The following is a 25,185-nucleotide window of genomic DNA, read 5'->3' on the forward strand; positions in this document are numbered from 1 at the left end:
TTAAACATTCACATAAAGTTAAACATTTACATCAAGGTAAACAACATGTTATATTAAAGATTTGACTTCGGGATAGATGAACTTGCCTTGGTGGAATTTGTACCAAGTATTTAAATGCATCTAGATTAACTTCCTTCATTTGTCTCATTACTGTCTCCCATGCTTCAGGGGTTGTTGATACTACAGCCTTCCATAGTAATTGTCTGAGGTTTAAGCCAGGAAACTTCTTTCTAAAATTTGAATAAATATGTCTGACATAGTAACGATGGTCCACATCAGGCAATAGACTTTGTAAAGCTGGCAGAAGTCCCTATTCAAACAGGGCATGAATATTAAATTACCTTACTTTCAATGGTTTATTTAGTAATGAATAAACGGGTTTTGTGGTACTTACTTTTTATTGATCTGACATAAATGTGCACCTTGAACAAAATCCCCCACCTCTAAGATCCTCAATTAACAATTCCAAGAAAAAAGTCCATGATTCCTTATTCTCTACTTCAACTACAGCATAAGCTAAGGGACACATCTGGTCATTAGCATCTCTTCCAACAGCAGTTAAAAGCTCACCTCCATATTTCCCCTTTAAGAAACAGCCATCCAAATGTATAATTGGTCTACAGGATACAAAGTTGTCCTTACATGCTTTTAAACACACATAAATTCTCTTGAATATGGTTTGATCTTGGTTTGGTTCTACATTAATTTTAACTATTGAGCCTGGGTTTTCCCGCAGCAACTCCTCTGCATAGTCATAGAGTCTCTCATATTGTTGTTTGTAGCTACCCTCAATGTTGGTTGTTGCCATTGCCTTTGCTCTACTTGTTGTAGCCCTAGACATAGTAATATTATATCTCTTACAGAATTTGTTATGCAGATTTGTCATTTTCATATCTGGATTTGTTTGCATGCTCTTCTCCAACCTGTCACTTAACCATTTAGAAGTAACTACACCAATTTTGAATTCTCTAGTACAAGTGTGCCTGTCCACAATCTTTCTTAGCTGCCATGTATGCTGGGTACTCCTATATCCACAATAAGCGTACCAGGGACATTTCCCTTGTGACCCATAACATTTCACGCTAACTCTTCTCTTATCATTCTTCCACAGCTTCAACTTTCTACCATTATGTACTCCATAACTTCTAATTGCATCAATGAAGTCATCTTTTTCAGCGAAATATGTTCCAAGCTCCCATCTATGATCTTTCATACTAATGGGCTCTTTGAAGGTTGCAAAATCTCCAAATCTTGAGGTTTCAACATCTGAATCATCACTTAAATATATATTATCACAACTATCAGATTCCCACTCACTATCACTAATTCCCCTTGGCTGGACATGCTTCTTTCGAGTACTACATTCTCTTGTAGTTCCCCCTAGCCAGTCATCTTCCTCAGCATCCCCAACTCCATCATCAATATTATCCTCATCAGCATCAGCATCCCCCTCACCATCTTCAACATCAGCATCCTCACCTTNTTCACCANGNNNATCNNCATCAAGTTCAGCATGTTCTTCAACAACTACATCAACATCAGCATCATTTGCATGACCTTGTTCACCATGTTCCCCATCCTCAACTTCAGCATCCTCAACTTCAACCTGAGGAACTTCTTGCTGACCAACTCCAACCTCAGGAACTTCTGGCTCACCAACTTCAACCTCAGGAAGTTCTTGTTGACCATCATCAACCTCCACTTCACCTCCTTTAACTTCTCCTCCTTCAACTACACATCCCTCAACTTCACCTCCTTGATTTTCACCTAACTCAGATTGACTATGATATTCTATCGTATGAAGATATTCAGGTTGGGATATGAAGTTAACCACAAACAAATGAGCTTGACCATCTCTTCTAGAAATATTTATCAAATTACATGCACCTTTGTCATCACTTAGCAATTCCAACCTATCTTCTAATACAGGGCCACCCAGAGAATACCATAACTCCTTAACATTTCTATAGCCCATCTCCTTTAGTATGGTCATTATTTCAAAAAAACTCCATCTGTCTGGGTCAATGATCAACGTACTAGTTTCACCTCCATGATATCCAAATGTCCCAGTAATCATAAACTTTCCCCCATGGTGAAACACCACCTCGATATCACAGTTGGACATATTGGTTAATGTTCAACTATAATATGCCTATATAAATGTCACTGTTAGACTAAATTCCAAACATGCTACCACCCACTATTACACATTACTAAATTCTATATTTTTTACAAACAACTATACACGTGCAGTAATGCTTAATTAAAGAGGCATGAACCACACAAAAAACAAACAAACACAGAATAAACAATTCCTACTTGTCCAATTTGGGGACCAAATACAAACAAAAAGTGTGCCCAAAGTTTTGAATGACATTAAAGAGCGGGACCACATCAAAGGCAACAAAACACACAGTAGGGGACCACAACAGAAAAATATCAGGGGACAAAAAGACAACGTACTACCATGGGGGACCCCAACAACATAAAATAAGTGATCAAAAACGCACCTTTCAACTTTTCTTTTCGAACGAAGTCCTCGCTAACGAACCACGCTTCTAAGGAAGTCGCTCCCCACCACAAACGCTGACAATGCTCCTTTCGACACCAATCTCCTTCGAAGCAACCAATCTTTGTCTCAAAGAATCACACAACGAACACTACGTACCAATTCCCCAACCCTCGAGAAATATAATCCCCAATTTCACTCTCTGCCCCAATTTTACTTTGCCCTAATTTTTATCCCAATCTTAATTTAACCACATTTAAAAAAATCACAAACAATTTATTTTATTTTACACGTAACAACAGTCATTGCTTGCCACGTCAACCATAATTGGACACCTCACATGCACAGTCACTTAAACGTTATAACTTTTTAACACCGTTAACGGCAGGGACTGATTTGAAACAAGTTTTATAACTTAGGGACCAAACGTTGACACTTTTAAAAGCGGGGACTAAATTGAACATCCGCTTATAACTTGGGGACTAAAAAGAGGTTTAAACCTATATATATATAACTTATCTTTGGTAAAATAAAATTTTAAGTAATTATTAATAGGCTTAATATCGCTTTTGGTCACTAGTTTGGGAGGGTTTGTTCAATATGGTCCTACCTTTTTTTTTTCATAACAATTGATCCCACCTTTTGAAAAAACTGTTCAATTGAGTCCTTTTTGTTCATAGTGGTCCCATATTCAAGTTTAAATTGTTTATTATAGTCCTTATTGTATACGATGATGACATGATTTTTAACATAACATTAAAATAACATTTGGACAAGTGAATGCATGAAAGAACTTTAGAAATATTTTATTTGGATTACATTTGGATTATTAATAAATATTACTTGCCTAAAATATTTTTATAGAGCAACTTTAGAAAACTAAAGTTGTTTAAAAGTCTTAATAAATAATTATAATATATAAAAATATTTTAATTTTTTTAATAAAATTTTTATTTTGTAAATTATTAATGAAAAAACAAATTTACATGATCATATTTTAGTTTAAAACACTAATTTGATATTCTTGTTCAAGTAATTTTTTATACTTAATTGAAAAAAAAAAGTTTTATTTTCCAATAAAAATAAAACTCTAAATTATATGTATATATTTTTGTTATGAATTATTCGTTATTATTGTTTATTTATATTTATATTATTTCTTATCATTTATATTTATTATCAGTGATGATTTGCTATAATCTATTACTATTTATTATCAAATTTATTATAATGTGTATATATATATATATATATATATATATATATATATATATATATATATATAATTACTTGTTTAAAATTATTTTTATACACCAACTTTAGAAGACTAAAGTTTATTTAAAAGTTGTAATAATATTATATAAAAATATATTAATTGCAGAAAAATATTTTAACTTTTTCATAAAATTGTTATTTTGTAAAATATTCATGAAAAAACAAATTTACATGATCTTATTTTAGTTTAAAAAACTAATTTTGATATTCTTATTCAAGTACTTTTTTATACTTAAATTATAAAAAAACGTTTTACTTTCCAATAAAAATAAATTCTAAAATTAAAAAATAATAAAAGTCAATTAATAAATTAATTTTTTATTAATAAATAACAAAATAAATTAAGATTAGAAATAACGAAAACAAATTGATATAATCATAGAAACATTTCATTTTCGAATAAAAATAACCATAAATTCAAAACTTATAAAAAAAACAGTAATAGTTAATTAATCCATCAATTTATTAATAATAAAGAACCGATAAAATTAAATTAGAAATCAAATATAAAATTGATAGAAAGACTTCATTGTCGAGTATAGTAAAATTGGAAATTCGTTATATAATTAACTGTTGTAAAAGTATGTAATTAAAATAATTAAATGAAAAGAATCAAAAAGTAATAAATAATTTAATAAATTAATTAGAGATGGGCGGGTGAGGCAACCTTCCCCAATTCAAAAATACCTAATTGTTTTTTTAGGACTTAGGTATGAGGAATGATAGTTTATTCTATAAACAAGAAACTTAATTTGCAAACATACAAGAACCACACAGTAGTGGATTATATGAACATGTGTAAAAGTATTCGATTCCAATTACTCGAGCTGGGAAAATGTTCAAAGAAAGTGCTCCCACCATTATGTATATCATAAAATGATGAATACATTGTGTTATCTCGATTTTACAAGGCACAACACCCTCCCATTCCAGAAAACATCTATATCTAGCAACAAATGAGATACCCATGTTACAATTTGCACAAAACCAACCCAACTTGATTGATTAAATACATCCTCGTATCTCCAAATGGGCATGCATTCTTATAACAAGCCTGTGCTTCCAAATGGATTGTTCTGTGGGTGAGAAACAGCATTGGGGGGGAATGCTCCAAATCCTGTATCCCCAAAGGGATTTGCTGGGTTCATCAACATATGCTGTTGCTGCTGTTGTGGCTGTGTCTGAGGTTGAAATGGTTGGTAAGGTCCAAAAGGATTTGCTTGATGCTGCATTGCTGCCATTTGAACAGCAGGCGGGGGAGGAACGCTGCTTGATAAAGCAAATGGATCCTGCACTTCAAATGGATTTGGGGCTGCTGCTCCGTATATTGGTTGTTGAGATCTATATGCCGCTTCATCGTATAAGCTATTAAGAGTGAGAGAGTCCAATCCACCAGCCTGACATTCAATCATCAAAGTATGACAAACACAGCTCAATTATATTTCTCATTATTCACTGTGGACCATCTACACTTATGCTCTCTACCCTATGTTCACAAGATCAAACGTCTCATTATAAAAGATTCATACCCTCAGTTCCTTCTTGTAATGCATATGCTGAAACAGTGGATTAACACCAAATCTTATGCATCACCAATTTACGCAATATATATTGATGATAGTTTCATCAAATAATTTATTGAACAATGTAATTTTCATTGGTTAATCGGTTGAAGAATGAGGTTTATCTATGGTAAATATTACCGGTGTAAATAGTTAAAATATTATGGCTTAGAAATCATATAATACATTGATTTTGGGAGAGGGTAATAGAGTGGAAACTAATTTTTTTGTGGATAGGAAAGTTCTTATGTGATCTACATTTAACTTGATCTGTGAATTTTTTACGTAGCTTTCGACTGAGAAACTTTTCACAATGATATCAACGCATATTTATATTAACAATCTAGAAAAGGTCAGGTGAAGGACCTACCAATTGTCTCTCATTGGCTGCAGAAATATCAGTACTTGGAGTGCTGACCAGGGCAAGCTCCCACCCAGTTGGATCAAAATCTTTTGTTTGAGCAGAAGTTGAGTTAAAAGCTGATGGAGTTCCTATTAGCACAAAACAGTCAAATTTCATAGGATGAAGAAAACAAGCCACTAAATGTTGCTAAGCAGCAGAGCCTTTGAGAAGAAGCCAAAAACAAAACTCACCAGTTTCAGTGGGGACTATGGCTAGGGCAAGAGCATTTCTTTCCTCTATGAGGGATGCATCAGGTGCAGTGTCATTCAGTCCCTGCAACAAGGACACAATGAGGAAAATAAATCATAAAAAAAACATATACCTTTGGGATCCAAAAGCTTACCAGCAGGTCTCCAGTTTCAAAATTGTTATGAGATGGTGGTGGTGGAGGAGGTGCATGTTCAGAATCAGAGACAACATTATTGTCAACAGGAACTGGTGGCGGCTCCTGTTCTTCAACAGATGGTTTGGTATCTTCAATTGCAAGAACTTCTGGTCTGTAAGTCAATTGTAGCTGTTGATAAAACAGAATAAATTAGTCGCAAGAACCAGAATGTAAAAGAAAACATGGAAAAATATACATTGTTCAACAAAATTCAGCTTAACACAATCACAATAAAACCAATTTACAAAGGAACTGGGACACCTACACTCTGCATAAATTAAAATACTAACCAACGGTTCACTTGGAACTGTAACCACTCGTGGTGCCTCCTTAATGTACTCTTCCATGGTTGTAAGAAAAGATTGTGGAGGCTAAAGAATCAACAATGCAAACAATTATAAGTCCATATAAAAATTGAACAGGAAAAGCTATATAAGTCACAGTATGAGATTGCAGTAAGTGTAGAGACATACTTCTCTTAAGGCAGGAAACTGAAAATTCCTAGCAAGTTCCAACCCTTTGCAAACATCATAGAAATCAGATAGACTTGCTGCCTGCAACAATTTGGGTGTCACCACATCATGGATGTAAAATGAAAAACCAAAGTATTTATCTTAAAGCAATACAAGCAGCAAAATATCACCTGTTGACCTGCACGTTTGTAAGCTTCAAGGGCTTTGATAGCTTCGTGTCTGGGCATCTCAAAAAACTACAAGGAAATTATTATTTTTCAGTACATAACAAGTTATTTAAATTTGATACTCATTGCATAAATAAGGATAAGCAAATTTACCTTATCAACAAGATTGATAATGCCATCATTAATAGCACAATAAATCTTAAAGCTCTCTTTCAGTACCTAGAATGAACAAAAGAAGCAAGATCAATATCAAGTTGGTCATCAGTTACATCAGCCCCAAATTAACAACTATTTACTAACAAGGAATCATTTAACAATGATCATAAATTGGCGTCATGCTGTTGTTCGTTTCCTAAACAGACTTTAATATGGAAACAATTGAAACCAGTTCCAACTATCAACAACCTAATATTTATGATAGTCTCGGTCCCAATCGTACTTCAAATTCGAATCCCAACATTCACATTTTAAATATTTAATCCATATAAACAGAAATCAAAGAAAAAAAAATCCATAAGCTCAAGATCAATATGCTGAGAAAAAACTAATATAACATTCTAAAATGTTTATATATTTTATCTGTAAATGCTAATCTGGCTCAATACAAAGAGGAAATTTAGATATAAGAGACAAAAGTGCATATACCAGAGCCAAAGCATATTGTATCACATAATTGTTAACAGCTGCTCCTTCTGGCTGCAAAATCAAGCACATAATCACTTTGTTTTATCAGAAAAATGCACTATTATAAAAATCATTGAAACAAATTGATATGAACTGGTCAACATATAAATAATAATAGATACACAATTTTACCCGACAACCAACAAGGCGATGCAGCAGCTGCTGCAAAGCAGGCAAGTGCTCCAATAGCTCCTCACTATCCAAATCCCTGGTCTTACTGTACCCCTGCTTGAAAGAAAAGATAAAGCATGCTTTACAAAATAATCTCAACATAAACAGTTAGATATATTATAGATCCATTTAGTATATGGGCTTGGGCCCATCCTTGTGTAATGCTTTGTATGATATATGTAAATGCTTTGCAGTTGTGCATACACACCCAAGGAGATTTCTCTCTACATGATATCAAAGTGATGGCTTTTGCCTCTTGTGAGCTTATTTGGCTCAAAAGTTGCTTAAAGAACTAAGATTTCGGAATTTATACAATGACTCTCTCTTTTGATAACCAAGTTGCTCTTGATATTGCATCGAATTCAGTATATCACTAGAGTACCATACATATCCAAATAGATTGCTAATTCATCCAAGAAAATATTTTATCAAGACACATTACCACTCATTTGTTAATTCTAATAATTAGGTAGCAAATATATTCACCAAACCATTGGAAGCTCACATGCATAACATGCTTGGTGCATATGATTTATATATGCTTCAAGTTGAGGGAGAGTTTAGATATATTTTGTATATGGGCTAGGTCCTATCCCTATGTAATGTTTTACATGATATATGTATATGTTCCTCATTTGTGCATATACACACAAGGGGGTTTTATCACATGAATGTTTACCATTTCTCTTTACAAGATGAAACAAATCTCTTAAAAGAACCCCTTTAGTCATGTTGGAAGTCCCACATCGACTAGAGATAAGGCCAATTTATAATACATTAATAGGTGCAAACCTCACATTACAAGCCAGTTTTGTGAGATTGAGTTAGGCTTAAAGTCCACTTCTTAACATGGTATCAGAACTATGGTTAGAACTTATCCTAACGATAAATTTTGTTTGTTGGGCATATTATTCCACTCGCTATCGGCCGCTATCGGACCATCACCTATTAATGTCTAGTCTCATGCTCGAGATGATGTCTATACATCGGCGTAAGGAGGGTGTGTTTTAAGTCTCACATCGACTAGAGATAAGGCCAATTTATAATATATAAGTGGATGCAAACTTGACCTTACAAACCAGTTTTGTAGGAATAAGTTAGGCTTAAAGTTCACTTCTTAACAAGTCAAACAAACAAAAATGCTAAGAAATATCATTTTAAAATAAATTTTATTGTTTGTTTATAATATTATACAAATTCAATTTCTTTTTAATTATTTTATAGTGTAAGAGAGGTGCTTGGCCAAAAATATTCTTTTTCATTTAGAGACAGCTATGTCTATGTCCGAGAAGTGTTGGCCACACAACACGCCCTTGATTTGCCATGCCAGTGCGTCCTGGTAATTAGTCCTTAATATAGGTAATTAAGTAATTTGCAATGTACAGTGCTCCCTTATGGAAGTCACAGACTCAAATCCTGGAAACAGCCTTTCTGCTTGCAGGGACAAGGCTGCATCTACCCACCTAGATCTGCTGCCATGCACTGTCCTTTAACAACAATGATCACCAAGAAAGGAGAAGGAATCCAATCGAGTTTTTTTGGTTTGCTTGGATCCAAATCCAAATTTTCTGTGGTTTCACAAGTACATAATTTGATTAAATTTCTGAAGATCCCCGCACAGATCTCTAATTCTAATAGTAGGCAAATCTTCAAGGACCCAACTAGAAATTTTCATACTATAAAAACCCAATTACAAACTTTTGAATTGTAAGGACTAACTTGAAAATCAAAAGATGGCAGAGGAACCTACAATTTAAATTGACCTTCAAAAACATTTCAGTATAATTGAAGGATCAAGCGTAATAGAAGCCAGACATAGTTAGGTACACAATGCAGCATTTTAGAAAAGAAGCTTATCTGACTAGGGGTAGCCTACTTTTGGATAATCGAAAGACATCCAGGACAATAAGAAAGGAGGAACAAAGACTTAGAATGCTGCATTGCAGTTCAATCTTTTTCCATATCTGGTATAGCAAACGTAACTCCTAAGTTTGGAATGAAAATACACCCTAAACATACAAAGCATAAATACATACAAAGGGCCGCTCCTCCCCAAGGTAAAATATACCCTAAAATTTTCTATGAACCCAAAATAGATCATGCACATCATAGTTAGGCACACAATGGCACTATCTGTGTCACCAACACACTGATCACTCCAACGTATCTGTCGAGGACATATCTAACACAAATAGTCTACAAATATGTATTTGTACCATGTCAATAACTAAAAGATGAGATAAGATATCATGCGCAATATGAATATCAGCCAAGGCACGATACGCATATCAGCCAATATGCATAACAGTTGTAAAATAAAAATAGATAGTAACACATAATAACTTTTAAATGCTCAATTCACATAACAGTTTTAAAAAGCACAATACTTATAACAACTTTAAAATCAGAAAAGATAGTTGTGCTTTAGAGGGATATATATTCTTTCTTTTTTGAAATTGAGAGAAAACAATATAGTGCGTAGATAGCCAGAGATACAATAACGACCTTAAAGACATTCTTATATACGTGAAATGTCACTTTTTCAGTTTTCTATTAATGTGTACGGCAAGTGAAAATTATTTGATGTCGTGGGCAGCCATGAAAACTATTTGAAGCAATGTCTGTCAAATTGTTTATTCTTCTGGAACCTGTTAGAAGCAGTGCAAGATGGAAAACTATTTGATGCCGATTGGTGCTTGTATTCAATTTTCTATTCTTGTTACGGTTACAAGGGAGAACTTGACACAACCCTAAGGTATTTCTCTTTCTTTTGTAGACATTTTTTTTCGTTCTTTCATACTACTTTCCTATTATTTATTTTATTCACTTTTAAACAAACAAAATATATTTATGATGACTTGGTGAGTAAAGAAAACATCAACAACGATACCAGTGTATTCTAGTTCTAACTCAAAAATTCTAAGTTCCTTTCAAAAAGATGTTCAACTTGTTTATACTCCTTTATGGGTTTATGTTAGTTTATTAGACAGTCCAATACAAGAAGTTGAAAACAAGAGATGGTCTTGTAACTTTTGTTAAAAAACTGATAAGTTCTTACTCTAGTGTAAAGGCCTATTTTTTTGAAAATTTATTCGACTGGAATTGGTATGTGTTCAAATTCCAATGATGAATATTTGATAGAATTGATTATTGAATTGGCTAAAAATAGAGTTAAAACCCAATATGTTCCCTTATCAACTAAAGATAGACACCAAAACTTCATTAAAAAGAAAGAAGGAAGAGTGGTCCTATAGAAAGGGCATTGGACTTAAGATAGAGAAAATCTCAAAGCTCTCATAGCTAGCATGTTCTATTCTACTAGGTTGCCTTAAAACCCGCAAAGAAACCTATATTATGCAAAATCATATTTGTTTGAATCAAATCATAATCTTAGTGGTTTTCTTCCTATAAGATACAATGCTTTGAGGACAACACTATTACATCAAGAGAAAGCACATGTATGAAGGTTACTTAAAACCAATTAAATCAACATCGAACAAAAGAAGAGTCAGCACAATCTTTGATGGATGAACAGATTCCCTAAGACCTTTAATTAATTTTATGGCCACTTGTGAGGGGGTTCCCATTTTTTTTTTCAAAAGTTCTTGATTCTTCTAATTAAATAAAACTAAGCATCAAATTTATTTCCTAAGTTCTAGTTGAATATAGTGAAAACTACCTTGTGTGTTGAACATACACATAGGATCCTCTATTTATAATAGAAGAAATATGGGCTAAGCCCAAAATACAAATAAAAAATATAAACAAACTAACTAAAGATAAAGATAAATATAAACTAAATATAATATCTCTAACACTCTCCCTCAAGCTAGAGCATACAGATTGTATGGACCAAGCTTGGAATAAATAAACTCAATTTGAAATATGTAATCTTTCTTCAAGAGTGTGCGGCAAACAAATGCCCAATCACAGGTCGACAAACAACAGCAGGTTATGGACAGAGGTGGACAACTGTGAAACTTCAACTAGCACCATGAAACTTCAAGTAGGATGACTTTGACAAAGGAGGACAATGACAAACTCCAGGGACTGGATTGCCATCAAGTAATGATGGGGCTTGCAGTAGCTAAAAACGACAAAACTACAGGGACTGCCTTCACTGATTGGTGGGGTGATGAGGCCTGTAGTGGCTAAAAGTGACAACTATAGCGACTGCCATCATTGACTAGTGGAGTCTGAAAGCTTGAAACCTGGTTGGAAACATACTCCCCCTCACAACGAACGGGAGAAATGACGACGCACCGATGACAAACCGTGAAAGTGGAAGGTCATAATAGTCTCCTTTATTTATCAAAGCACCCAAAAATAGATCTGGTGAAATTGTTTCAACCCATGGCATTGGTGTTGAAATTCCTTGATATTAACCACGACTGTCCTCGGAAGAATAGAGAAAAAGATAGCGGAAGCAATACAGGTAGGACTAGGTGTCGATGCATTGGTAGCACAAGCGGCAGAGACGACAGTCGGCACATGAATGGCAGCCGTAGTGGACAGCCGGCGACGGCTAACGGCCGACGACGGTGGACAGCCGGCGGGTGGTGGCCGGTGGCGGACAACAACACTGGATAGATGCGAGACAGAAACCAGAGAGTGACGACAGCGGACGATGGCGCACAGCGGACAATGGCGGACAGTGACACGAGCGAGACAGAAACCAGGGATCACCCATTAAAGTATAAGGAAACAGATTGAAAAAGAGACTTTTAGAGGGCCACCGGTGGCCAGCGACGGCAACAAAGACAGAGTAGACAAGGATCAGAAAACCTGGCTTTGATACCAAGTTGAATACAGTGAAAACTCCCTTGTGTGTTGAATATACACATAGGGTCCTCTATTTATAATAGAAGAAATATGGACTAAGTTCAAAATACAAATAAGAAATATAAACAAACTAACTAAAGATAAAGATAAATATAAACTAAATAAAATATCTCTAACAGTTCTATTGGACACCTTGTGTTGTGTACACAGAGTTTTGCGGTGAAGAACATATGCGTAGCCAAGTATATTGAAAGAAATAATGTCATTTATGGTGAATGAAGCTAGATTACAGAAATGACTAATGATAATTCTTTTATTAGAAACTTTATCACAAACCACTCCACTAGACTGGCTATTTTAACCATTTGAATTTACTTGTTGTGGATACACAATTGTCATCTCTTATAGTGATGATGAGAAGATTTTAATTTTTGACAATTTTTGCAATTGATGGTTATTGGAAAAGAATAGACTTTTTATAGAAAGGATGATATGGGCAAGGATTAAGCTCATAAAGACTTTGTTTTGAATGGTGTGATAAGACAAAATTGCATATAATTTTAGCTTTGGTTGAGCCTAGCCTATCTATGACATGCTTAAAGTTTGTGATACAAATAGCCCCACGCTTCATTTGGTCTCTGAGATGTGGGAAAGAAGAAGACATTTGCTTAAAGTTTGTGATACAAATACAGTACAAAAAGTGAAGACATGTATATGGAAAGAAGAAGAAGAAAAAAATGATACATCAACATTTTATGAAGTTTATAATGTACTCAAAGCTAGGTGGACTAAAAGTTGCACTCCTTTCAATTGCATGGCGCACTGCTTGAATCCTAGGCAAATCTATCCTATCAATACTCATCTTTTTAATAATTCATATGTAAATAATTGGAAAGTTACTAATTTTTATAATATAAATTTTTTTCTCAATTTGTATTTATTGGTACTACAGAACAATGGCATCGAGAGACTTCAAATAGGATCCCCAACATGAGGAGGAAGAGAATTCTAGGAAGAGGAATAAGTGTTGGAAAAAGTTTTTCACGACTAATGAGGATAGGCAAGAGGTTGCCCTTGAATATGCTGACTTCTCATAAAAACAAAAGAATTTAATTCTTTTAACTCAATTGGACATAGGCGGATATTCTACCTAAATCTTGGCAGGTGATGCATGGTTCTTCTACACCTCTCCTTCAAAAGCTACCATTGAAGCTCATTGTGCAATATTGCATATCATCTCATGGCGAAAAAAATTGGAGTACCTATTCATTCCTTAACTCAATGAAAAGACATAAATTGAATTCTAAATGAGTAGAAAACTTAGTTTATGTGCATACTAATTTGTGACTTTTGGCTAGGAGATGTGAACAATACAACCACGGGAGCACTAAGAAGTGGCACATTACTGGAGATGTATCGAATGGTATTTATGATGATATATCTAGTATTTTCTAGATATGGAAAATGATGCTCAAGGAGGGGATGAAATTGATACTATTCCTATTTCAAGGCAATAGAGTAGTGATTTACAATTTCTATTTTATATTTAGCAATGTTTAAAACTATAATTGTCACTTCTAGTTCATATATAGTATGTTCAAATTGAATAATATTTAGTAATGGTTTTCAATTCAGTATGGTTTTTAAAAACTTACAGTATCATTTATTTTATTTTTTTAATTGAATATGTGTGTGTGTGTGCATGAATACACACTTCAACTATATCTAGACATATCATATCCTCTATTTTTCAAGATGTTACAACTAGACATATTGGATACGTTATATTGTATCATGTTTGTGCATCATAGCACAATGAAAATAAAGAGAAAGAGTTACCTTATTGCTTGACTGAAAAATGAACAGAACAAGCAGAAAAATCTCTCTTCCAATGGTTTCGCCTTACAACCACATTTTTGTTTAGCCAACGTTAATAAATTTAAATTCCACTCCCTTCTACACCTTCTATTTAAGCTGAATCCCTGACCCTCCAAGTTCCAACCTCTCTAATTAATGATACTGAGAATCCTCTAAAACATGCAAGAAATACACATACACAAGGACTTCTTTCTTGCCAAAAACTTGCAGTTTCTAGATAAACATTTCAAGGGTAACAGATACACCAAATATTAAACCAAGAATCCACAACCGCAGAACAAGTTGGCTACTATTTCTGAACTAGACCAGAAAAAGCTACATACTACCAGTTATCCCAAAAGAGTACGATAGATGCTTATTGATATTACCTTCTCCTGCCCTTGGGCAGGTTTGGGTAGACGCTCAGCTTCAATATCATACTTCAGAATCCGAAAACATTCAAGTCTTTCTTCTAAAAATAGTGCATAAGTACGTACCCAGGCAGAGCAATCCCAAGCTGCAAGCAAATAAAATCACACAAGCAAAAAATTATATAGTGTAGTCAGAAACTTAACTTAAGCCCATATGAAAGTTAAAGAACAAAATACAAAGATATGGTAAAAAAAAATTAACCAATTGGGCTAGAATCATCCTTGAAATTCGAAAGTTGGAGAATCCGTCCTCTTTGTGAGAAATTAAGAAGTTCTTCTCTAAAAGTAGGATCACCCTCTCTCAATAGCCTATGGATGACTATCAGTGTTTTCAATGCCACCTATGAACAAGCCAGAGGTAAGTGAAACAAAACCTTTCCTACATCTACATCTATATATATTTATATATGCACTATACAATAACAATGAGAAACCGATATTAAAAATACAGATACAGAAAACGTATTTTATGCTCAAAGTTGACATTTCTTAGCCCTAGGCATAAATTGAGTAAATATTAGACGCTCAATTGATAAGTTAATAATGAAAACATCTTAAGACAAATAACTAAACCATGTTGGTGGTATTTAGAACTTCCATTACATTACAAGAATTTCCCATGTTTTTAACCAATAACTGGAAGAGAGAGAGAGAGAGAGAGAGAGAGAGAGAGAGAGAGAGAGAGAAATAATGGTCATTTTGTTGATGGAATACTATTCTCTCCCTAGGCATAAATTGAGTAAATATTAGACGCTCAATTGATAAATCAATAATGAAAACATCTTAAGAAAAATAACTAAACCATGTTGGTGGTATTTAGAACTTCCATTACATTACAAGAATTTCCCATGTTTTTAACCAATAATTGGAAAGAGAGAGAGATAGAGAGAGATAATGGTCATTTTGTTTGATGGAATACTATTCTCTCCCAGACAACTATAGAAATTAACTACTAATCGGGTAAAAATATGTTTTCAACATTTCCATCACAGAAGTTTAATAAGAGGAACAAAATAAGGTGGCATGTACGTAGCTATTAGTGAAAACTTATCAACTAAAAATGAAAATTAGAAAAGAAAAAATAAAGCAAATTCTGAGCCTCGGGACCACTTCTTGCTTGATCCTTCAATAAAATGTGAGAAATGAAGACACTGACAACCTCACACAATGATGGGAAATAGTGAATACAATTTCTTGGCACACAATAATAAACTTATAAGAGAAACCTGTCAAAACCAGTGCAAAGCAAATTAACAAAACGTAAGGAAGTGCAGTTGTTAGCGGTAATGAGAAAAAAAAAATAAGAACTGGAATCATCAAACAATTGGATCAACTAACACATCTTCAATCAAAATGGGTTTGAATTCAATCCTTCATCAAAAAAAATCTCAGTATATGGTATCATGTAGGCCACATGCCACAAGTCATCATCGAAATTCAGAAATAGCACAATTAGAGTGGGGGATCCAAATACCCATTAGGTTCACATTCATGCATTTTCACATCATGAATCCGAATAAGAATTTGAAAGCGATGAACTACTTCCAAAGTTTGTATCACATCTTCGGACACCAATCTCTATTTTCTCTTTTCCTACCAAAAGGAAAAAACCAAGAAATGCCGCAAGCCTAACAACATCAATCCATAAAGTAAATAAACAATCCAAGCCCAAGAAAATACAAACAAACAATTCATCGAAAACTCGGACAAATTCAAATTGTACATCAAATCAAGTGATCACATGAACTTTGTCAAAACATCACTATAATCATCATTATAATCAATCCTACCGTCCAATTGCGTGTCTTTGCCAACCGCCGGGAAAGGGCGTGAATACAGTAAGCAACATCAGCCCTAGGTCGAACAGCAGACGTGGCAAACAGAATCTCTACAACAAACCCGTAAAAAGATTCAATTTCATGAACATCATCTCTCCATACGAAACCAAAAAGAAGATCAAATAAAGTCGGATCTGAGACCCACAAATCACTCACTTCTGAGGTGCCTCTCTTTGGGGGGACACTCGACGTGGTTCGTAGCTTTGACTATGGCAACATCCAAATCCTAAAATTGGGAACGAAAATCAAACACCCCAAATAGGCAAAATTGATAGCAAAAACGCAAAGAAAGATCCTATCTTTGGAAAGAGGGATTACCGCGTAATCGCTATTGACGTGGGCAAGACCCACTTTTGTGGTGTCCTTGATCGCACCGTAGGCTCTCCTCCAAGACTGAAGCGTACCCATCTCCGATCTCTCGAGTTTCTCTCTCTAACGCGTGGTGGGTGTCGATCAAGAGAGAGAAAGTAACGAACTTCGATCGGAGAAATCCGTAAGACTCAGCGCAAGTGAAGAATCAAATCCAGTTCCGACAACCTTGGCTTTTTGCGGCCCCTCTTTCGCTGTGAATCATCATCGGTTTTTTTTCTCTTTTTCTTTTTTAATAACTTTCTTTTTTTATAATTATTATTTTATTTTATTTTATGATGACGATGATTATATAGTATTATTAGCAAGGGTCGGTGTCTGCAATAATTAGTATTTAGTTAATGTTAACTATTTGCAATGAAGGACATTGAATATGCCTATGTGTGTCATGAAACTAAATTTTGGTTAATGAAAGGTGCAGAAGTAAATTTGTGGTTGGCCTCACTCCACAATCACAACAAAAGTGTTAATTAAGGAATGGCTGTCTCCAACTCCAAATTATTCAGATTATCCAACTGCAGATATATCATTTCTTTTTTAAATTGTGGAATTTTATTAAATTTTAAAAGAGTTAAAATGTTGCACTTTTTAAAAATTAAAGGATTTGGTTGAACTTTTATTAGAAGAGAGACTAAATCAAATTAATAAATAATAGCACTCAAGAGGTAATTAAGTCCAACTTTTCCAATTAATTTGGACTATTCAAAGTTCATCAATCTTCATTGAAAACAAAATGTTTATTCCATTTTATATTTAATTTAATTAAAAAATATTTTAAAATTAATGTAACAAAGTTGAATTTTTATTTACAATGTTTTAATATAATATGAATAAAAGAATGAAATGCATTATCAATTTCAAGTATTACAAATGAAAAGGATATTATATCATAAAAAACTTTGTAGTTCACATTCATTCATTCATTCAGGGGATGCTGACAAGGGATCAGACTGACTTGACAATTCAAATAAGATACAAAGTTTGACAGCCATCGATAAATACAAACTATATTAAAGAATTTCATAATTTTAAGAAAATATATCCAATTTTAATTATTTGATTTATTATGTATAAAAAATAATTTTAATTTCTTTACTTTTTATCTTTTATTTTGATGAAGATTATTTCAATTATTAATAAAATCATGTAATATTAAATATATTTAATAATTAAATCGTCATTTAATAATATCATTTTCTTTATTTTTCTATCGAAAGTTATAATAACTTTCAATTGATGTTGACATGAAAATATAGTATGTTTTATATTATTTTAATTAACATCACTTACGCTTTATTCGTTTGAATAGATTGTACTGTTCAAGCGAATTTGCAAGCGAAGAAAGTTTTAAAATTTGCGTTCCTTTGGACTGGTTTCAGGCGATGGAAAAGCGAGGATTTGCGGTGATTTTCAGTTCATTGTACTGTGCTCATCATCTCGCAAAAATGAGACGATTTGCGATGATTTACAGCCAAAAGACTCATATACCCTCTATTACTCTGAAAATTCCAAGGGAATAAAACATGATATTAACGTAAATTTAAAAAAGCAAAATCCATTTTAATAGCATCTGAACATGAAATAAAAAAACACAAAACACATTCACTCATTCACTGTTGTTTCACGAGAACACTATTTTTTTCCATTGCCATGTGATTTTGCAGTGTCTTGGGCATAGTTATCCGGCCTTTGCAGTATGAGAAATTTTCAGGCCATTGCAGCACAGTGTACGTAGCTGGTAAATAGCTGGGGAGATTCCCTGGCCAGATTCCCTGGTTGACACAACCATTCGCTGCAAAGCAAGGAGAGAATCCTGCTGTTTGAATTTCAAAAAGAAGCTTTGCGAAAAACCATTAACGTATAAGTTTGGTGTGTGTATTAAAAGCTATGTTTGTGTGTTTAAATAGAGTGAATGAAGTTTGAGAGTTCACGAGCTTTGGCAACAGTTGTCTGTGTGTGGTGAAGATCAGCAGGTGTGGAGAGTAGGAGCTCTGGAGATCTGCTGAGGTATGTTTCTCGCACACACATTATCCTTGTTTTTTGCAGGTGGAAGACGTGTGGTTATGGAGAGGGGATGATGAAGAAGAAGGAGGCGGATGACGACGGCGGATGAAGAAGACGAAGGTTGAAGATGAAGATGGCGTGCACATGTATTCGAATCCAAAGAAAGCGTATCCGGATGGAGGTTTTTCTCAGATTTCGGACAGGTATTCGGATACACTTTTGTTGTATCCAGATCCAGCTTTTTGCAGAATTTGTAAAGGAAGAGTATCTGGATAAACCTTGTGCGTATCCGGTTCCAGCCATTCTTTGCATGGCAGGTTGTTTGCAGTTCTTTGCATGGCAGCCATGGGTTCTTTCCGGTAGCAGTCACCGGTTGGCCAGAGCTTCCTTCCTTGGTCCGTCGCCACAGCTAGCTAGGTGAAGTGTGTTTAGGCTCATGCATGGGTGATGCTACCAATCATCTTCTTCGCTTGGCATGGACGGAGATGACAGAGATCTGGCATGGAGAACAACACGAAGGTGTGTGCGGTGGAGGACAGGTTGATCTTGATGGAGATGGAGAGGAGGAGGACGACAGTTGTGTGGAGGTTTAAGGGCAAGGATTTCTGGAAACGGCCGAGAGTAACAGCAAGTTGAACGATTTGGTTTTATTTTGTTATTGTGCCTAACCATTTGTATGTGTTGCAGGTTTTTATAAGCATAATTAAGGTGCATCTACTCAGCTAGAAGTATTTGGTAAGCTAGGAAGGATGTTAGTCATCCAGACGTGCACTAAACATAGTGATATCTTTGTCCACTTTCAATGGTTGAAAAATGTTTGACATGAACTGCTTGTTGTTGTTGTCTGAGGCGTTGAAGGTGTTTTCGTTCATGCTTTCCGTCGCGAGAAGAAGACCAATTTCTGTTAAGTGCAGAAGTGTTTAGGCTCTGTGTCGTGGTTTCTAGATCTGTTCATCTTTCAAAAAAGCAAGTTGTAGGCATTTCTTGGAAAAAAATTAAGGTTCGTTGTCTTTCTTTATTTTTTGATACACTATTAACTTGATGTGTATTAAAGTGTCTTTGTAATGACTTCAGTTATAGTCTGCAAAAGGTCCTGTAAATGGTGTTAATGACCATAACATTATGTTTATTGAACAAATTATCATGTTGAAGCATCATAAAATAAAAGTTGATTAGTTATTGTATTAATGCAGATGAACAACATGTGTTTCACCATCTAAACCAGTTTATCCTACAATTGCCTTGTCCACAAAAATATTGTAATTATCAAGCTTTGGAGCAAATTGCCTGCAATCTATATTGTTTGTCTCCTTAAAATTGAAGCCAAAAAAGCCATAGTAATTGAGAAAGGAGTCCCTCCAACCAAAATTAGCAAAGTTACTTCTGGAGGTAGATATTGTACAAAATTTTTTATTTATTTTAAACCATTATATCATATAACATTTTTTTGTCCTTTTTTTTTTACAGGTTCGTTTTGGAATTGTGACTCATTTTATTTGAATATTAGCAATTGAAATTAGTACTTACTAGGATCTTAGTGTGACTGCTTGCTGAGTATTGTTGCATATCTTGTTTCTAATCTCCCTTCAAAGGTTCATAAGTGTCTTCAAGAGGTATGTTTCATATTAGTATATTTAATTATAAATAATGAATGTGTGGTTTTTGTACTTAATATATGTAATGTATTTTGTTTAATTATTATATGAATTGCATGAATATTTTTAATTAGGATATGATTATATGAATATATGAATTTAATATATGATTGTGTAATTGATTTGTGTTTATTAAGTTGTTAAATTAAATGTATTTGGTTAAGTAAATGTAGATGGAAGAAGAATTACATTTATGAATATATAATTTATTATGTTTATGGTTTTTTATAACTTATTATATGAATATATAATGTATTATGTTTATGTAATGTCATAATGTATTATGTTTATTTAATGTATAATATTTATTGAATGTTTAAATGTATACTAATTATTTTTTATATGAACATATGATGTATGAATGTATGAATGAGGTTTGTGTAATAAATATATGAATGTATGATTTTAATTATAGTATGTATATTTGGTTAAGTAAATATAGATGGAAGAAGAATTAGATTTATCATATTTGGACCGTGAAGATATAGATGATGATGTGGTTGGCGTAGACTTCAATATTATCTCAATTATACGTCAACACTTACAAATAACCACTGCTTTGGCTGCGGTAACAATGTTATGCATTGTTGGACACGCGTTGAGGATCTTGGAAATGTACTCGAGTGATTCAAGTAGTGTAAGCATTTCCCTACCAGAAAGAGATCGTCGTAGGGACAAATTAATGTCATATCTTGTGCACACTAATCGATGCCGTGACATTATTAGGATGGGTCTAGAGGCATTTATTAACCTTTTTGAAAGAGTAAGATCAACTGGTTAGTTAAGGACGCTATTTGGTCGACAGTGGAGCAACAAGTTGCTCAGTTTCTTCATATAATTGGCCATAATGCTAAGAATCGAAGTGTCGCATTTTTCTTTCATCGAGCGGGTTCGACGCTTAGCAGACACTTTCACAATGTCTTGGATGTAGTTATAAGTTTGGAATCTGAATTTCTGATTCAACCCTCAAGAAATTATGTTCATCCATATGTGCAAAACAACAATCGGTTTTACCCGTACTTTAAGGTACTCATTTAAAAATATTTGTAGATGTTCTTTGATGAAAGGATGATAAGAAGTATTTTGTTTTAAGATGTCTTATTATTTGTATGTTTAGGATTGCTTAGGGGCCATAGACGATATTCATGTTCATGTAAAGGTGCCAAGATCTGATGCCCCGAGATTTCGAGGAAGAAAAGATTGGCCAACTCAAAATGTGTTCGCGGCGTGTGATTTTGACATGAAATTCACATACGTTCTTGCTGGGTGGGAAGGCACTGCATCAGATTCAAGAATTTTAAAAAATGCTCTAGATCGAGATGATCCGTTGGTTATCCCCCAAGGTCAGTGTCTACATTGCGGTGTTCATGACTAAATACTTGTATATGTCAGTAGTGACTAAATAGTTGTGCATGTGCAAAATTGTAGGAAAATACTACCTCGGTGATGNTGGATTTATGTTGAAAAGCANAGTTTTGACTCCATATAGAGGCGTCAGATATCACCTTAAGGAATATACACGCAGAGGACCACAAAATGCACGCGAGTTGTTTAATCATCGACATTCATCGTTGAGAAATGTTATTGAAAGAACTTTTGGTGTGTTGAAAAAAAGATTCCCTATCATTGGAAGTGGCACTGAACCACACTACGAATTGGAGACGATGACAGAGATTTTCTTAGCATGTTGTATCTTACACAACTTCCTTTGTAGCGTGGATCATGGTGACGAATTACTTCATGAAGTTGATAATGAGTTGAATGAAAGAGAAGAGCATAATGTTTCATCGTCTCAAGTTAGGGAAGAGGATCATAGGATGGGTAGTAGTATTAGGGATGCCATAGCAGATCATATGTGGCGAGATTATCAGAACTCTTAGTTATTGTATTTTATTGTGTTTGTATGACTATTTTCATGTTATGAGTATGACAATGAAGATATATTATGGATGTTTACTCTTAATTTCTAACTATTTCGTTTATCAAGTAGGTATAAAATGAATAGAGGTAAGGCAACCGCCACTGAGTCCTCTGCTCCTACCCGAGAGTTCATGAAATGGATTGAGGATATGGACGCACGTCTGCTGCACTGTATGATTGAGGAATCAAGAATAGGTAATAGGGTTGATGGGAGTTGGACATCCCAAGCGTATACTAACATTGTTGATCATCTACATGTCTCTGGGTATGTCGCCATTACAAAAATAATGTTAAAAACTGTCAAAAAGTCTTGAAAGATAAATGGCGTGAGGTTCATGACCTCTTTTCTGGATTAAGCGGTTTTGCTTAGAACCCCATTACTATGCGATTTGATGCGGAGGACGAAGTCTGGATGGACCTCATTCAGGTATATTAAAATAAATACAAAGAATTTCGCAATATTTTATATCACATAATATGAACAAATATATTTGTAATGTTTATTGTGCAGTTGAGGCCAACTGCTGCAAAGTGGAGGGTGAACAGTATCCGCCATTACGATTTAATGGTGGAGTTGTGGGCTGTAGATCGAGCTACAAGGAGCGGTGTTCGGACCGCTCGTCAAATACGTCGAGGGCGGGATGCGCCTCGTGTTAATGTTGATCTAAATCAGAATATTGAGTACACTCCTGAGCAGCCTGACTGGATGGGGTATAGAGACCCAACTCCGCCATCACCTCCTCCCTTAGTTGATGAATATAGTCCAGGTGGGACTCAATCTGTGCCTTCAGTCCCATCCGGTGGGACTTCATCCTCACGAGGTTCGAAAAGGAAGGTAGTTACGATCGATGTTGTTGAATCCCAATTTGAGAAGTTCACTACCAGCCTGGACGGTTTCACCAATGTCCTTAGTTCATCAAATGTTCATTTTGGTGTTATTTCTAATGCAGCCGTTGAACAGGTCACAACCATGAAAGAAAGGAATGAAATACTACGTCGCTCCACAAGCTACACTTATACAGAATTTGACCGGTATGAACATATCTGATGAATCGCAATTGGACCAATGCTATGACTTCTTATGTGAAAAGCCCAAATGTGTTAAGAAGTTGATGGGACTTCCACCACACAAAAGGTGGAATAAATTATGTCAAATGTTCTACAGCGGTGATTCTTAGGCTGTATTATGTAACAACTTCTATTACATCTTTATTATGCCATGTACTATTTGGATGTAATTATGACTTGTTAATTTGGATGTATGACTATTGGACATTATTGTTATGATAATTATGTAATGGTTTCACTTTGCTTGTAAGTATTTTTAATATTGAAAACTTTGTTATCACTAACCTTGTTATTCTACACAATATTGTTTTGATGAAGAAATTCTTAAATGGCCTCTTCATCAACCAAAAGGCCTAGAAAAAGTCGCAAGGGAAAAGAAACTCAAAATGAGGCAGAAGATGCAGCTAATACCAGACCATTTGTTGAAGAAAAATTAGATCAGCGTCGTTTTTTCACTCAACCATCAAATGGAAAACTATGCAACTGATTTCTACACTAGGAATATTGTTCTTCCAAAGATAATGAATTTCGAATCATTTGCCAGTTCAGGATTACTTTTCCAACATAATCTTCTATTTCAAGGGGTGGTGGAATTTCTTACATTGCAGGGACCCTTTTATCCAGACTTAATCAAAGTTTTTTACTCAAATCTTAAGATTTCTGGAAATGGATATTTGATCAATGAGGTGAACAAAAGAAGAATTAGATTGAAACCTACTGATTGGTTGAATGTTGCTAATATGAAATATGAGGGTCAAAAGTTGTCTTTTTCAAATATCCCAGATGACTTTCACTATGATCGGGAGATGGCAGTAACTACTATGGTTAGACCAGAAATGCAGGGTCAACGTGTTAAAACAGTTGGGTATTTGAATATTAATGATAGACTTCTGCATTATGTTATTGTGCACATGCTAACTCCACGACCTGCAAATTTTGCAAAGTTATTGCAAGAGGATATCTTCATGATATGGCTGATTAAAAATAATGTAGCTCTCAATTGGCCTCATCACATCATGCAACATATGCTTAAATGCAAGGCCAGTGACACACCCCTACCATATGGTGTCCTCATCACATAGATAATGTAATATTGTGGAGTACATGTTGATGCTGATGCCACCAGTCATATTGGGTCAAGACATCATTTCTCAATTAATTCTTTGAAGAGATTGAACATTGTTAATGTGAATGGTGTTTGGCAACACGATGATGGCGATGATGAAGAAGAAGACCAACCACAGCATCATCACAACCCTGTGCAACCTCCTCCAGAANTTTCAAATCCTAATATGATGACTCANATATGGGAGGGGGTACAAGACTTGCAACAGAGAATGCAGGGTATGGAACAAATGCAAGTGCGGGTTGAACGTATTGAAGATAACTTGGCAAACCTATCCCTTGACATGAATCGCCAATTTGCTCACCTTAATCAAAATGTTAATTTAATTCTTCACAATTTAGATGATTAAGTCCATTACTATACTTTGTTATGCATTACATGACTTAAGTGTGTTAATTTCACTTATTTGTTTGAAGACTTATGCATTACTTATTTTTGAATGTTATTATCTTTGACATGAATTTTCATACTTTTATTTATTGCTCAATGAAATTAACTGCAAAACA

At 34.5% G+C, this 25,185-nt stretch overlaps 1 protein-coding gene across 1 annotated transcript; it reads right to left on the minus strand.

Moving 5' to 3' along the window:
• Nucleotides 1-4,545: 4,545 nt before the first annotated feature.
• On the minus strand, nt 4,546-17,136 carry LOC106768611 (putative clathrin assembly protein At2g01600). The gene is made up of 15 exons (XM_014653850.2): nt 16,856-17,136; nt 16,694-16,763; nt 16,490-16,587; nt 14,902-15,040; nt 14,658-14,785; nt 7,591-7,683; nt 7,420-7,470; nt 6,928-6,993; nt 6,778-6,843; nt 6,608-6,688; nt 6,425-6,505; nt 6,093-6,263; nt 5,941-6,022; nt 5,717-5,838; nt 4,546-5,181 (listed from the first exon to the last, which is right to left on the minus strand). The coding sequence occupies exons 1-15, from the start codon at nt 16,943-16,945 to the stop codon at nt 4,828-4,830; spliced, it is 1,692 nt and encodes a 563-aa protein (XP_014509336.1). The 5' UTR covers nt 16,946-17,136; the 3' UTR covers nt 4,546-4,827.
• Nucleotides 17,137-25,185: the final 8,049 nt, after the last annotated feature.

The sequence above is a fragment of the Vigna radiata genome, chromosome 7 (genome assembly GCF_000741045.1).
Source record: "Vigna radiata var. radiata cultivar VC1973A chromosome 7, Vradiata_ver6, whole genome shotgun sequence".
Taxonomy (NCBI): Eukaryota; Viridiplantae; Streptophyta; class Magnoliopsida; order Fabales; family Fabaceae; genus Vigna; species Vigna radiata.

Coding starts and splice junctions, on each gene's coding strand:
- LOC106768611 (XM_014653850.2), bottom strand. CDS start 16,945: ATGGGTACGCTTCAGTCTTGGAGGAGAGCCTACGGTGCGATCAAGGAC. Junction 16,764..16,855: donor ACGTCAATAGCGATTACGCG/GTAATCCCTCTT, acceptor TCCCAATTTTAG/GATTTGGATGTTGCCATAGT. Junction 5,839..5,940: donor CATAGTCCCCACTGAAACTG/GTGAGTTTTGTT, acceptor TTGTGCTAATAG/GAACTCCATCAGCTTTTAAC.